General features: G+C 34.4%; 1 protein-coding gene across 1 annotated transcript; it reads left to right on the top strand.

Annotated features, from left to right (window-relative positions):
* The first annotated feature begins 1,900 nt into the window (after window positions 1-1,900).
* LOC140050126 (uncharacterized) lies at window positions 1,901-16,192 on the top strand. The gene is made up of 15 exons (XM_072095172.1): window positions 1,901-2,122; window positions 5,363-5,439; window positions 8,585-8,673; window positions 9,272-9,414; window positions 9,759-9,875; window positions 10,446-10,568; window positions 10,828-10,922; window positions 11,223-11,369; window positions 11,489-11,816; window positions 12,113-12,313; window positions 13,110-13,319; window positions 13,784-13,968; window positions 14,396-14,587; window positions 14,738-14,873; window positions 15,367-16,192. Exons 1-15 carry the CDS (start codon window positions 1,978-1,980, stop codon window positions 15,465-15,467), a joined length of 2,289 nt encoding a protein of 762 aa, XP_071951273.1. The 5' UTR covers window positions 1,901-1,977; the 3' UTR covers window positions 15,468-16,192.
* Window positions 16,193-16,680: the final 488 nt, after the last annotated feature.

Below are 16,680 nucleotides of genomic sequence, written 5' to 3'. Positions count from 1 at the left end.
CATAGATCTATTGGGTGAATTTATTAGATTAAATGATTCATTTATTAATAGTTATGCCCAGGCCCAACCAGCCTAGAAGGCCTAGGCCTGGTGTAAATATCACTTACGGTACGGTGATGCACCGAAGGCGGAGGAGAGAGAGAGAGAGAGAGGGAGAGAGAGAAAGGGAGAGGGCCCGAGCAGATGTAAGCAGTAGAACAGACTGGACAGGAAGAACACGATACAATTCCACAAAGTACAAGAAAACGTAACAAATACAATGTAAAAAATATCCTTCATTATTCTGGTACATTATCGTACCTTTTCCATAATTGGAAAATGACATAACTAAATTGGATCGTGACTGAAAAACGAGGTGTTTTCTTTTTATTGATCCTTGATTAAGCAACCATAAGAGTCTTTTATTTTGCATTAGTAAAGTATGTTAACATTTTTGCGGCTTTAGGCTCATACGGTGAGACCCGATTTTCTTTTCTTTTTAAACCTTACTAAATCCTGATTGCACCTACAAAATGATTAACATAATTTAGTAGTTTTAACCTAAATCAATATGAATAATGATCACATACACTAATAACAGTGAACATTGGAGTATTAAAATATATGGTATTACTTTGTAATATCACTTGTTTAGTTTGGCTTTGCAAGGGGATGGGTGTACGACAATGCAAAATGTCATTTTTTGGTGGTTTTTTGTGTTCTTTTTGTAAAGGTGTACGTTTTTGTTTAGGCTTTGCCTTTGTTGTACGTCCTCCATCCTAATTTTGTATTAGATATTTTTGTGATTATGATGAAAAGAAAGATTGATTGATGCTTTCAAATTCTCAAAGTCTTTCTCATTCACAGTATTATATACAACACGTTATGTAACAAAGTTCAATGATGTCCATAAGATGACTATGTTGTGGAAGCAAAACTGTTCAGTAAAGGAACTTTTATTTTATAAATGTTAGCTATCTTTTCCATCAACATTTATGTCGGTCGAGGAACATGATTATGGAATGCTATGACGCCAGGAGGTGTTGCAGATTCGATGTTTGCTAAATCCCTTCTGGAAACATCTATAAGTTCCCAGTAATATCTCTTCCTAACATGACTGCAACATTGGGATAAAGCACCAAGTTACTTTAACTGATTTGTAATATAGATCCTGATCACTTTCTTACACTTAAAATTAAAGTTTGATAGGTACAATTTAATTGATAAGCATAGCTTGTCTGAACCCATATCTGATTTGTTTCACCAGTCGTCTGGTCTTAAGGAGAGAAGTTTGGTGGTATACCAGTAGCCGACTTGTATACAATTATTATAATTGTCAATCGATGATATTGATTGTGTTATGTTTAAAGATGTTATGAGGATATGATTTTTTTTTATGAGTTAATGACATTCATGGTTTGTGTTGTTGACAATTTTAATAACGACCTGATGATTAATTCATGGAGTTCCCAAACATTGCTCGTTGTCGTGGTTAAAAAATTAGATCATTATTGACGTCACTTTATAAAACAACAACTATGTAAATATTCTGATATTTAAATACCTTTAAAAAAAATCAGGGCAAGTTTAATAATGAAATACGTTTTTATTAATCAAAATAGGAGCGTACAATAAACTGCAAAGTCACTTTGGGCGAATGTATTTCATTCACATATTTGGGGATTTTTTTCCCGCTTTAATTATAAAGTGCCTAGGTCTGAGTAAGTTTAACTATTTATATATAAATATATTTTCGTAATTTGTTTTAATAACTTTTGTTTAAGCTTAAACTGAGTTGTGTTTAAGATATACTAATCAATAATCATATATTTATTCCGTTGTATTTTTTTAGTGACTTGTGTTTCCCCATCGGCGTAATGGATTAATCCAGAATTGGGTATTATTAAAGAACGACATCTCAGGTGCATTTACACCATCAATACAATTTCATCGACTCGCTCTGTATACAAACAACCACCATTGCAATTTATTTACAAGATGAATTACCCAATGCTGATATTATTTTTGTTAAGTCTGGCTTCTTTAAGTTATAGCCACATTGTTTTAACTTTCCCACCCGCCAGATCGTATCTCGACTTTTTAGATAATGTAAGGACAGAGGGTCCATGTGGATCAGAAAAAGGTAAGAGATTGTTTTTGTAGTTTTTGGCGCTTTTTAAAAAACGTTTCTTATCAAACAATATGCTATTCAGACGGGCATTGCATTGCGATCGGTTGCGATGTTAAATGTGTGGTAGTCGTTGGTAAAACCATATCATCGATTATGTGTGTTTATGCGTTTGATGCTATTCCACAGCCTACTTGGTCGTTAAACATTATACTGTATTTTGAATAAAATTAGCATAGTAGTAATCATGTAACCTTATAGCCAACTTTGACGGGCAGTATTTACACATTCACTTCGAGCCTATACCGTAGTACATGAATGTTATAAATACTTGTATAATAATATTATCATTCATTTCTCTTCTACGGTACAAAATGCAAATTCCCTGAAATCGGTCTGTTCAACATTGGAATGTGCAGAAAGTAACAACAACTGGTTACGTAACATTCTTTTCAGGTGTTAAATCTAAACCCAGGTGAATACGAGTGTAAATTTTACCCCGGTTTTTGTTGCGGGATTAAGATCTTCCTTTGTACATGGCAAATAACACTGTTATTATCAATTAGGCAAGATAAAACTGTATTACTGCAACAAAGTGTGACGTTAATACTTTTCCAACAATGCCTGCTGCATCAGTTCAGGGAGTTAGTTACAACCCGATCAGTTCAACCGTCATTTTTGTTTTTTTTTTGTTCGTGATACGGGATGCCATGTTATAAGGCATGGTTTGTCTGGAGGTGACGTCATAATTTGTAACATTTTTGCCTAATTAATAGGCCTATCATGAGTTATAATGTTGTAATATATATTAATGTAACTTTCTTTCTACCAAAACCTGCAGAATATGAAGTTTTCTTCAGTATGTACTCTTTATTCAGTGACTCATTCAATACATTTCTTATTACTGTAGGCCTACTCCACTTTTGTTACTGTAATTATGTCCTTATATCTATAAAGAATAGAAATCATTAAGCACAAACTTGACCATCGATCAATGACATTTGACCTCGACAAAAGTCCTTCGAACACTCCAAAAAGCCGTCACGAGATGCTTTTTGTTAAAATTTCATTTCTTTTATAAGTTGTTCCGAGGTCCTCTTTTATAGTTCGTTTCCCTTATAAGGATATTATGACACTTGGAGGTTGTAAAGGAAAGTTTTAACAATTAAACCATAGAAAACCATCAATAATGTCCCTTCTTTGGTAAACATTTAAATGAATGTACAAGATTTGTCTACATTTTTGCAGTATACTATACGGTACCGTATTATGCATAGTTATATTAGAGTAAGCATTCAACAATAAGACCATTAAAATACTCATGTATTCAGCCAAATTTGTAAGTCAGCATATTTTTCAGGAATTTGAGATGAATTTTCACAGCAAATGAAAATCTCACTCTTCCCTGGTTAAATGAGGTAATATCAATAGATATAATTACTTTTATAGTAAGCCCTAATAGTACAATTAGTTAATAATTCGATCTTGTTCCAAATTCCATTGCTTTGTACCGATTTAAGTGACTAAACACTTTTCTATTCCACGTTTATCCTAGGTAAGGAGTTTTTCCAAAGTCAAGGTCGACGTAATACGCGTGAAATCTTGAATTAAAATGTTTTTTGTTCATTATTGTTACCGATAAAAAAGGGGCAAGTACGACCGTTTGACAATAATGTCGAATCATTCTTGACATGTAGTGCCCATCTGACGATTACCGACCGGATGTAGGCCTATATCCCTGTCCCCATTATGCAGCCACACCCGAGCTTAGCTATTATTTCTTTACTTTTTTCAATGTTGTATTATCACAAGGATTATAGCTTATCTTTTGTTGTTTTTCATTCTTTCAAATACTGTAAAAAATTGTTATTGTAACTTTTGTATAATCACGGATTATCCATTCCATTATCCCTTAGGCCTATAGTTACAGAAATAATATAGGCCTAAAGGAGAAAAAGCCAAACTAGGCCTACATTAGTAGAAATATTCTTCAGAGTAGTTTAAATAAAAAAAAAAAGTTATATCTATCTTTAGAAAATTAATAAAAATTTGTTATTAGTTTGCTTTAATTGTTGTGTAGACTTAGGAGATATGTTTTGGTAAAGGAAGGATTATTGAAGAAATCTTGTTATTATATTAGGTAGTCATGGACCAGACAAGTTTAACGAGTCAGTTTACGAGTACCATCTACCCTGCAGCTCCAATTTTTTGGAACAATGGTCCTATTGAACCGTTTTAACTACAGCAAACGAAGCGAATAACAACGATAAACATTAATATATTCTATCCATTGATGTGTTTGGATCATAAACCTTTCATAAGTCCATCTTTGAATATCGTTCACACGAATGATGATAATAGCATGTACCTTATATTATTATTATTAAACGTCTATGATAATAGTGAACTGACAGCACTTTGAAGAACTGGTAAATGGAACAGTGCAAACTGTCTCGTTATCATAATAACATAATAATAATAATGGTGATAATAGAAAGCGATTTCAATGTGCCGAGACATTATTGTAGTTTAATTGATTGTAAAATGCAAATGAATAGTACAATTTAATTACTTAAGGTACACTGACCAGCAAGTAAAACGAGTAGGGTGAGATTGTTCCGGAAATAGAGAACGTTTAAACGCCCTGTGACGCTGATGAAATTAATAATATGGAAAGAGTGGACAAAGATCGCATAAAGTCAATTCAAACTTTTTTCTTTCACATAGCAATAAAAAACATTTGTAACATTTTAAAAATGTCCACTAAATAACCCTAATGGCTGCTCATGTTTTGGATATACAATATATATTATACTTTTCATGAATGTTTTTAATACCGATGTCATAAATTAACATTTCTAGATAGGAACGAATAGAATGAATCCTCAGTAAAATTGATACTGTTTCAAATCTACGATTTAGCGCTTTGATAGACTTTAAAAAATGGTCAAAATCGGCTTGATTAATCGCATATTTCGTTGAAGTTCATTTCATTTAGCTCGAACTAGTACGAGAAGGTTTGTTTAGGCACCTCGGGTGTTAGCCTACAATTATGTTTCCACAAACATTTCATGCAGATAGACAGTAAAATATCGATGTAATATCGATTGATTTATGTTGACAAATTCCGTCATCATTGTTATGTCAATTTAAGTTTCAAAAGCTACTGTTTCTTCATTGACAATCTATGTTTATCTAATGTTACTTGAAATTGTATTGTTCATTTAATATTGACGGTACTTTGTTTATTTTCAGACCCTGGTGATCCAGTAACTGCGTTGCAACCTGGACAGGAAATAAATGTCACGTGGCACATTTCATACGCGCATCGGGTAAGTTGTCAAGAACCACTACCAGCATTTTACTTTACTTAATACTATATAAATAGAAACAACAAACGGTTTATGCAGGTGTTTATAAATAATCTGCTCTATGATTCGTTAAGATTAGTGTCCACACTACGCAGCGCAGTGACGTAAGCGCTCCGCAAGTATTTGGCGGTTACGGTGTGTCGCTGCGTTGCGTTCCCGGCGATAACCAAACTTCTTTTACATTCAATCCATATATATCTTACGCTGTGTCCTAATGACACTATGCGATTGTTTGAATTTGTAATCTTATACGCCAACGCCTCTAATGTAAACTATATTTGAATTGATAATCTTTAGGCCTATTTTAGAAAAAAAAGAAACAGAATATACAGAGGTCACACTAAAATACGATTTTGTTCTATTTTGCGTAGGCCTACAGACTTCAAAACTATAAAAAACACATTAATAACCGTAAAATTGTGGTAGATCATGTAACAGTGGCAACAGAAATTGAAAAATAAACATTAAACAAATAATTGAACAAAATTTATTTAATACGTTAATACGTAGGGTTATATTTGTTAATAAGGATGATAATTTTTGATGAGTTTGATCAATTTCTGTTATTGTAGAGTAAATGGCAAAATAAGACTCGTATCCACTTCTATTTATATAACATCTTCATTTGCACAGTAATTTAGTTCAATGCTCTCAAGAATAATTTAGTCAACAATGCCGGAAGGTATATTAGATCTTATTGCTGAGATGAGCTCTCTATTTCTAATAACTTGGAATAACAAACAAAATGACGACATCCATAATATCATTTCCACGTTTAAAGACATTAATAAAAACATCGCCATGGTAACTACACAATACAGCATTTTTTACAGTGAATAATATAATCATGGAGTAATAATTACTCTCAAGATATAATCGTGTGACGCAGTTGTATTTTGTAGAAATAAAACCGAGTTAAATTTAGGCTATATTAATAACTTACAGAAATACACCTTTTTTGGTCAAAAGACCAACAACTTTAAAATTAAAATGAAGATTAGTAAAGATTTCTGTTTATATGTTAAACTCGGTCTACACTATCTAACTGTATGACAACAACATTGTAATGTGCCCAAATATGGTATTAATAAGATATCACTTTTTGTCTCATGAAGTTTTATATAGTGTAGACAGAGGTTAACTTGTAAAATAACATATATAATACATATTCAATAGTTTCTAATTATTAAAGTACAGTCATTGTAGTTTTTTAAATGAAATCTCAATTCATTAAGGACAATTGGTAAACATGAAAACAAAAGTGTAATGTCACTGACACCACCCTGATAATACTGTAGAATATGATGACAACCGCTGTCTCAGGAATCATACATTTTTCTTGTTTTTAATATTTTCTTATTATTTAATATTTTCTATACAATTGTGCATTCGAAACTTCACAACGAAATAAATCAATTTGGGCTCAAATGTGTTTCTTTCTACAGACACAAATTGTTGTGCCTTTTATAATATAATTAGCATTACATGACCCGTACTATATATTATTGCTGCCTGTATTTTATGTTTAAAGTAGCAAGATTAAATTACCTTTGTTAACCAAAACTAAAAGTATATAAATTCAAAGTGTATTAAACCTGATATAATAACGAGTGTTTCAATGTGACGTTCGGATTAGCGGAAATAATGTCAGTTGCAATTTCCCACAATTCATACCATAAACGATTAATGAGCTCGAACTTGACCTAATAATTACTGATTACCGAATTAACGAATACGTTGTAGCCGATTGACTATGGGTAGGCCTATGCAACTCTCAAATCCTGGGTCGGAGGTACTGGATTGAAACTCTTTGGCCCGTTCCAACAACGTTCCGGATTGTTGCCATGTCGTTCAACATGGTAGGCCTAACTTGTCGGCAGCTTTAGTATGCTACCCTGGGTACCCTATTGAATTTATTGAAAGAATTTAGGTGACTTGAATAGCACCTACGTCAATATTATATACAATACACACAAGGAGGTTTATTCAAGGTTATAAATAATTTGTATATAATAACATTGCATGCAGGAGCGGTTCCATTTATTGATTAAATGTGAAATCGTTACGGCATTGGGGGTACTGAAGCGTGAATAAATTATAAGACCATGTTAGGGTATATATACGGGATGAATTCCTGAATTAAGTCATCCGTAGATTATTATTATTATTTAGGAAATGTTTCATTGTGATGGCCTTCGAGAGAAGGACAAGTTCTGATTTACGTAATATGTCGTGTTATTATTTTGTTATGACATAAGCTTTTTCTGAAATACGTGAAAAGTACAATAGTCGCAAATTATTCTATTGATCAACAATGATTGCTATATATCAACCAGCAGTAATTATCTTGAAGAACTCTTTTGTCATTAGTAATTGAAACCAAGAAGGTTTCGTAATATAGTAATTGCTGGTAATTTTATCTTCATAAATTATGTTAATAATCGGACTATTTGTGTCTGATTTATTTTGCACTACACGATAATCCTCTCCAAACCAAATAAGTATTTTGTTTGATTGTTGAATAGCTGTACCTAATTATCTTGATAAAATGTGTTACTGGTAAAGCTTCAACGGTAATGGCATTGACAAATAACAATTCCCAACACAGTTTCACACGATCGCTGTCGTTAAGCAGTTTGTTTACCTGGTAGCGGGGAACTACCTGCCTATAACCTACCTTTTAATATCTATACTAAAAGCAGATGTTCCATAAATACAATCGTATTAATATCGATTAATCGATATCTGTTTTGAATTTATTTTACTGAACTTTTGCCTATAGAACCATCGTAGTATGTATATTAAAACACGATGAAACACCTTGTATGCAATGTGTAAACATCAATTGCACTTAATTTAGTAACGGGGTAACGCAGGTTGACCAATCGCAAGCTGTGGATCATCAGAGTTTTCGCTTGTGATTGGACCAATTAATTGTGTTGTGATCATTTCCTTTTCAAGGCACAAAAGTGGACGAATCAAGTACTTTTTGTTGGCATTTTCTCTCTGAATAATAATTGTAGATTATCTTTAGCTAAGGTTTTAATTAATAACACTTACAGTATTAATAAAGTAAACACTATCTGTTTATCATTATCTTTTACAGGGTGGTTTTTATATTGAACTCATGCAAGATGGTATGGTGTACAATTTAACAGAACCTGGAGGTGAATTTATATCCGTAGATGATGCAACGTAAATAATTTGTTTTATATAAATAATATTAATCAGAAACAATTAATTCGGAAACAATATGGACATATGTACATTCAGCATACGTTGGTTTTAAAGTACCATGTTGGAGATTAAAATAACAGAATTTTGTATAGCTTAGAACGCTGCTGCATTCCCATTCTTTTACAACGATGAACAATGGAAAATTGTTTTAAATACTATGATTTTCTTCTACCAAGTTCAATATGCCTACCATCTCCTCTCAATATTATTGCACTGGGTTATTTTTACAAGTTTGTTCACTGAGGGTGACTCAAAACAGCATAAAGCTGACTTGTATTAAACAATTATGTGTACTTTAACTGGATAGGAAAAATAGATTTTCCACTGAAATACGTTTTAACAAAATCAAAATTAATATCCGAATCTCATTATTTGATTTTATTACACCAACTTATTATAGTGTATGTTTTCCTGGTTGAATCAGTGTTCAACGTGAGCTTAGTTGGCCTCTCCAGACACAATGGCACAAAAATATATCTACTGCATTATATGTATTTATACTTTTTTTTTATATTATTGCTTTGTGTGAATAAACTATGTTAATTATACACTATAGCAAACTTCAACAAACTGTCACCATCCCAGCGAATGTAATGGGAAACGCAACGCTACGTATCGTACGACACGCCGCCGAATGGCTTACAAACAACCCTGACGTACCATACTTATTTTGGTCATGCGCAGACCTCCTCATTGACGGTAAGAACAATCCACAATCTATTCCCTTCCATTATTTATAATTCCCACTAAAATACACTATTACTTGACATGCTTTGTAGGCCTATTAATTATTTGTTTGCACACATTTAAAATTATCTTCCTGATTTTCTTTTCTTCAATACCGGTAGGCCTACCAACAGGTCTTTTGATTTTCAGTAAATTTAATATATTTGCTAACCTCGCATACATTGATTAAAATCTCGAGTTTTCTTCAATATGGACTAAAATGTTAAACAGCACGCCCTATGTCGCTCTCTGAATTTTACCAAATATTTCACTAATTTTCTGAGGGCTTAATTTACGCATACGTTTGTTCTTTATAGACACGGCAATGTGTAACAAAGTTGGAGATGAGACACCTTGCTCCAATCGAGGTACATGTACTAATGGAAAATGCGAGTGCAATCGTCTGAGTTTCGGCGAATACTGTCAGTACGAAGGTAAGTTTTAAAACTCACCAAGAAAGTCTATACAGTTAGGCCTACACATGTATCATCAGAGACTTGATAGAGATAGAGTCTGGAAACATTTTTGTTGGGTATACTCGGTATATTTATTTGCTCAATTCATTATCTTTCGAAATTGTCATCTTTGAGTTTATTTTGATAATTCCATCATACCAAAAAATTAGAACATGATGTGTGTCCCGTAATTTGACCTATGCTATACAGTATATACTCTACATATTGTATATGGCATATGATAGGCACAACTCAGCACTATAAGCGTATGCATCATGTCATAGGATGGCGTACATCAACTTTTTACGATCGTATGTTAACGTACATGCATGTTTAAAAAATGTTAATTTCATTAAAATGATAAAAATGATCACCTATAATTCGTCAAAGTGACGAATTAAATTCTAGTTCTGTTTAGAATTTTAAAAAGGGGCTGAAAGCTATTTTTATTTACACAATTAAAGTTAATTAATTAGAATGTTTAGATTTTGTACCTTTCTAGTTTATTTCTTTTGTATTTGTGTATTCACTTATTCATTTTTTTTATAGATATATGTGCCAATACAGCAGACTGCAACGATCACGGACAATGCCATGATATACTGGCAACCAGTTATCCTAAAAGACAGTGTTATTGTGAAGATGGATTCTTTGGCATAAAATGTGAAAAAGGTAGTTTATGCCGTTTCATTTTTGAAGACTTGGTACTTCTTTTTTTTTTTATCCCAGAAACAGTTCATATTTAATGTTACCATTTAATAGTTATTGTAATTAATGTATGCTGTTTCTAAATAAATGTTGTTGATTGATTGATTGATTATAATAAAATAATATATATAGGCCTATACGGTATAGATCATGATGCCTTGGGGGAATTTGTTTGGCGGGTTTGTTCAAATTCTATCATAACATTTGTATTTATTATTTTTAGAAAACCCGTCTGATTTCACCATCAACATCAACAAAAACCTTTTCTTTAAAAGAATGATCAACGACGAAATTAAACTTTACTATCGAATTCTTGAGGTATGTATTATTCTATCTCAAAAAAACCGAATGTTATTAATTGATATTTTCCGGAACTTTTGCGATCTTGAATCTTCAAAGGATAAGAAAACGTCTTCCATGGTCAAGCACTTGATATAACAAAATCTCATTCGCCACTTGAACGTAATTAGATCTATTAATCCAACAGACGGTTGGCTTTAAAAAAAAAGACATGTAAAGGCGATAACTTAATCATCAGTAAAGTAATTATTTGCTTTGATACAAATAAACTAATATTCATTAATTATTATTATTATTATTATTATTATTAATTATTAGGACGAGATTGAGATTGCAGTGGAAGCCAAGACAAACACATGGCTAGGTATTGGATGGCGACCAGCGGGTCTAACGGACACATGTAAAGACGCGTTTGGTGACGGATGGGTTGAAGGCGGCGATGCAGAGCCTGAACCAGAAGCCGAGGTAAGTCTCCAGTAATTTTAACTGAAGTTCCTGTTCATTTCTTTATAATTATTACTGTTGTTGCTACTGGTTCAACTACTACTGCTAGTTACTCTAATATTGTCTATTGTATTATGCAGACGAATAACAGACGAAGACGTCAATCTGGAAATGAAATCGTCATTCGGGAAAAGTATACAGGAGACACAAATTGTGGGTCGAATGGAGGTAATGGTGGCCCGGAGCCCGAAGGAGAAGGAAATCCAGAGCCCGAAGCCGAAGGAAGCCCAGAGCCCGAAGCCGAAGGAAGCCCAGAACCCGAAGCCGAAGGAACCCCAGAACCAGAAGCCGAAGGAACCCCAGAACCAGAAGCCGAAGGAACCCCAGAACCAGAAGGAGAAGGAACCCCAGAACCAGAACCAGAAGGAGAAGGAGAAGCGGAACCCGAAGGAGAAGCTCCAGCAGGAGGTAATACGGTTTCCATTATATGATTTTTAAAACTAACTCTAGGCTAGGACGATGTTGTTCACCTCATCAATTGTTTTACTTTGAGACTAATGCAACACAAAACAAACAAACAAACAAAAAATATGTAAAACAAGAGCTTTTCACACCACAAGTTTTTAGTGAAAGAGACACGGCCTTTGACGAGAGTATATCTTTGACAGCTTTTGGCTCTCCTTTTGTTATTTATATCTATTACTGAAAGGAAAAAATAAAAATAGGTATGAATTGCACTAAATGCATTTGCTCTATACACACAGGACCACTCCATCCTATGGACTGCATGGATATTGTGATTGGTATGGCTCATGGAACAACTAGCAATATTGCTGACTATTACACTCTCGATCGTTCAACACCTCTTAGAGACAGCATGTATGGTGGAACTGACGATTTAGTTGCTGCTGGGGGAAAAGAAGAGGACGGAACGACCACAATTGTGTTCAGAAAGAAACTACAAGGTAAGGAAACTTGGGTTTTTCAATTTTAAATCAAACGTCGCCTGCTGAATGGCTTTTAAAACATGAACTATGCTATTTGAGACGCGCTTAAGCTCTGTCTACACTATCAAACTAGTTTGACAAAAAAAGTGTGATGTGCCCTAATATGGTATAGTGATATGACCAAACATAGTAGTGCTATTTCATCATCATGTCCATATATGTGCACATCACATTTTTGTCACATAAAGTTTGATAGTGTAGACAAGGCTTTAGACTTTAGATATCCATTGATTTGAATATTAAAAGTTTCATCTGTTACTTCTGCCTATACACAGCAACATGTTTATCCATACAAAAAAGTCTGAGTAATGCAATTCCAAGTAAATATTGTGTTTTCCAAACCGTTTGAGATATCGTTTTCTAGTGAGTGAGTGAGTGAGTGGCCGAGCGGTTAAGACAGTGGAACCGTAATTACGTAGCCATAACATTGGCAGGGGTTCGAGGCTCGCTCACTCCATGGTTCTGGTGGTAGAACGAGTCTTCTCGGATAAGGACTATAAACTGTAGGTCCAGTGTACACATCTAGCTCGTGTGCACTTTAAAGAACCTAGTACATCTTTTGAGACGAGTAGGGGGTTACCCCGGTGTATTAGTAGCCTACATCACAGCCACTGATCACTAACTGGGCCCTCTGGGAGACCAGTCTTCGACTGAAGAGGTTATCCAGTATAAATATAAATTTCAATCAATCAATCAATCAATCTATAGTGTTGGTTCTAAATTAGTCAGCTAAACCGTTTTCTGTATTTATTAGACTCTGACCCGGCTGACCATGATATAATGAACGAACCGATGACCGTGATATGGGCAAGAGGACAAGAGTATGGAGCGTATGTGCATTCGCCTGCTAGCAGTATAGAAGCTTGCACCGCATCTATTGATGACTATTATCGACAAGATGAACTTAAATACCATGGAACACATAACGAGCAGCGAGGAAGAGTTCAAGATCTCAACTTTTTTGGTAAGTATCATGTTATTGCATGCTTTCTCAACCGGTTTGCTACTATGAATCTTTTGGTATGATATGACCATTACTGTTGTAATTTAGTTAGTTAAGGCCAACTGGGACAGCATCGAACGAGTCGTCTTGAGATAGCGTTGGGCGTAGTTTTAGGTCGTCGGGAGAACTTTAAACATGTTTAATTTTCTTCAGACGAGACGACTCGTTTGGGCCTTGTGGTACGACGCTGTCTGAGTTGCCCTTTAGGCAGTTTTTACTTTAGAAAGTATTTATTTCAAACTCTTAAGATATTAGCGAAACCATACTATTAGTTGTATACAATGGTAAAGGAAACATCTCATACAAATTACTTTCCTCCATTAATGTTCCTCTTTTCTTTAGTCCTGCTGCTCACCGACTTATTTTGTTCAAATTTCACATAAAAACATCGTTTTATTACATATTTTACATTTTTAATTTAACAGTTGATCCTGAGTCAAGTGAATGCAGTGATATGGTATCTCTTCCACCCGGTTGCACTGGCTCCGCATGTGACTACAAGGTAGAGTGGACATTGCTGGATGGCACAAATGACATCAGGTTTAGAGTCACAGCAAAAGTGGAGGATGGCATGTGGTCTGGTGTTGGCTTTTCTCCAAATGGACAAATGGTAGGTAACAACTATATGCCGTATGTTAAATGGCGCGCTAACTACGCACATGCGTATGCGTGCTGCATAAAGCTTGGTTCCCACGCAACACAGGTAATTTCACCAATCAGGACACGATCATAGATCATTAACTGTCGTTTGTTATTGGTCAACACGCTGACGTCCTTGCGTTACGTCCTTGTGGGAACCAAGCTTTAATATTAGTCAAAATTAGAAGCATTCTTTATAGATAGGAACCTCAACATATTTATTGTATGTATTGTGTATGTAAAATTAATTCTGTTCGTGATTTTTAAAATCACACTTTTTTATTTTACACAAAGTATTAATATTGATAGGTAAGAATATAGGAACGCACCTTATAATAGTCAAAGTAATTCTTTATATTATTAGTCTGATCCAAATTAATGAAATACACATTTATTAGATTGGATCTGATGCAGTGCTTGGCTGGGTAGACAATGATGATGGAGGAGCAGTCCAAGACTTTTTCTTGGGAGATAAAGGAAGCAATGTGCTTGCAGATACACAGCAAGATGTAGAAGATATGGTTGCTGAATACACAAATGGCGTACTCTCGCTCGAGTTTACCAAGAATGGAATGACATCAGATGATAAGGTAATACACTGTTACTGCTAATGTTTCTGATCCATTGACTTCATGTGCATATATGAGCACATCACATTTTGCGCTTTATTATATTTTTTTAAAGAACATATAGTTTATTGATTGATTGATACTGAGGATGTTTTAACACATATATTGTAGGATGTTCGTCTGTCCGGAGAGTGCGTGTTTCTTCTAATGCCTGATGTAGGTGGTCCTGTGAACGATGGACAACCTGGTTTCCATACTGCCACACCAAAGTCAACGCAAGAAAAAATATGTTTCACGCCTTGCGAAGGTAGGTCCATAGTCCGTGGAACTAAAGAACGTCATGTTTGTTGAGATCAATGTTGGGGCTGGTGATGAGAATGTTGTGGTATTGAGGATGTCGTGATGTATGTGCTGTGGCGAGGCCGTCACGATAGTTCTAAAGGGTAAATGTGCTGGTGGTGAGGCCGTCATGGTGATCCTGATGGTGATCCTGATGGTGATTGGTGCATTGATGATGATTATGAATGATACTTACGTACTTCGCCCATATCCGCTTGGGGGCTGTTGGGACTTCGTAGATGATTTAACAACTCTCCTCCATGTGGCCCTGTCCTCCGTCATCCTCTGTGTCTTGCAGTGAGTTAGTTTGGTCCATTCTTTGACGATAGTGAGGTGATATTATGAGAATGATTACTATCAGATGATGGTGATACTGTTAACATAAGTCTATTGCAATTTGAGATGCTGCTGATTTATGCCAGTGTTGCTTGTAACATCTGTATCTTTTTTTTTATTTCCAGAAGAAGACCCCTTTGGCGACCCGAGTGCCAGCGTCTCTGTCTACCTGACCAGTTGGTTAACTGTGATGTCTGCCTTGTTCTGTTACTTTCTCAAACAGTAAAATTACTGACTGACTGAAAGTTTAATAAAAGTTATCGAAGAAACAAAATGAAATGGAATGCGTACTCGACTGATCGATTTTGAGGAGATCTCTAGCTCCTCGGAATCCTCGCCATCTGAGCAGTGTGAGGACCTCGCAAGGACCAGTCGTCTGGTGTTTAGTATTCGTACTGTTTTGATATTAATTAGCACATTTTTGCTTTTCAACGTCTTGTTTATTTGTTACACTTTGTGATTATAAAACTAATCTAAAACCCATTAACTCGTGTTATTTTCTGATAACGTATATACTTAGTGTAGGCCTACTTTACATTATTGTTGTAAATAGATAAATTAAAATGTATTTTTGACAAATCTGAAGAGTTTAAATATATTGTTTATTTATATAGGCCTAAGAGTAATGTAAATTGTAAATTGAGTTGCTTTTTGGTATATTTATATATGAAGTTTGTATTGCCATATAGGGAATACCGAGTGAAAAAAAATACATTCCAAATATAAACCTGGGCAAGAGGACATGTTACACGCGCGTATATATAGCGGTTCATCAGCTTTTAAATGCGCGCGTCTGCTTGTGTCGCAGATTTGATCCCAAGTATTTTGGCTTAAAGCCACATTAATGTAACGCTTGTGTACAAATAGCTTTCATCAGTTTTTAAACGCTCATGTCTATTCACTATTTAGAGTATACTAAAATAGAAATAAAATAAATAAATATTTAAATAATTGAAGTGTATTGAGCTTTTGTTGTCATACATTTGTAGATGTTTAATTTTGATATTATTTTTGGCCATCGTGTTCTTGTGCACACCTCGCGAGTAATTCATTTTTTTTTAGTGCACGTGATACGACGCTAATCCGAGGAGTGGAGTAGAATGATGCCTAAAGAAAGATGTTTTTTCTTGCACGATGCTTTTTGTTCTGTGAAGATACATTACAACTTTATTTTAACTTTAAATAGTAGAATTGTTCTCAAATATAAACTTTTAACCAATCCTTCAATGCATTTTTATCTAATTCTATAAATGCAACCAGAAACACTATTTAACATTAAAAAAACTACCTCATTCCGGGTGAACGATAATATACTGTACATCAAACATTATGCTTATTCATTTCAACAAGTTTCTTTTTTATTAAAACGATATTTCAAATAGCGTCATCAGTCACCATGTTTCAAACCTGGGAATGTAAATGAACTTCCACATTCCAAT

The sequence above is a fragment of the Antedon mediterranea genome, chromosome 5 (genome assembly GCF_964355755.1).
Source record: "Antedon mediterranea chromosome 5, ecAntMedi1.1, whole genome shotgun sequence".
NCBI classification, from domain to species: Eukaryota; Metazoa; Echinodermata; class Crinoidea; order Comatulida; family Antedonidae; genus Antedon; species Antedon mediterranea.
Note: the sequence above shows the minus strand (reverse complement) of the source record. Positions and strands in the feature narration are given on the sequence as shown.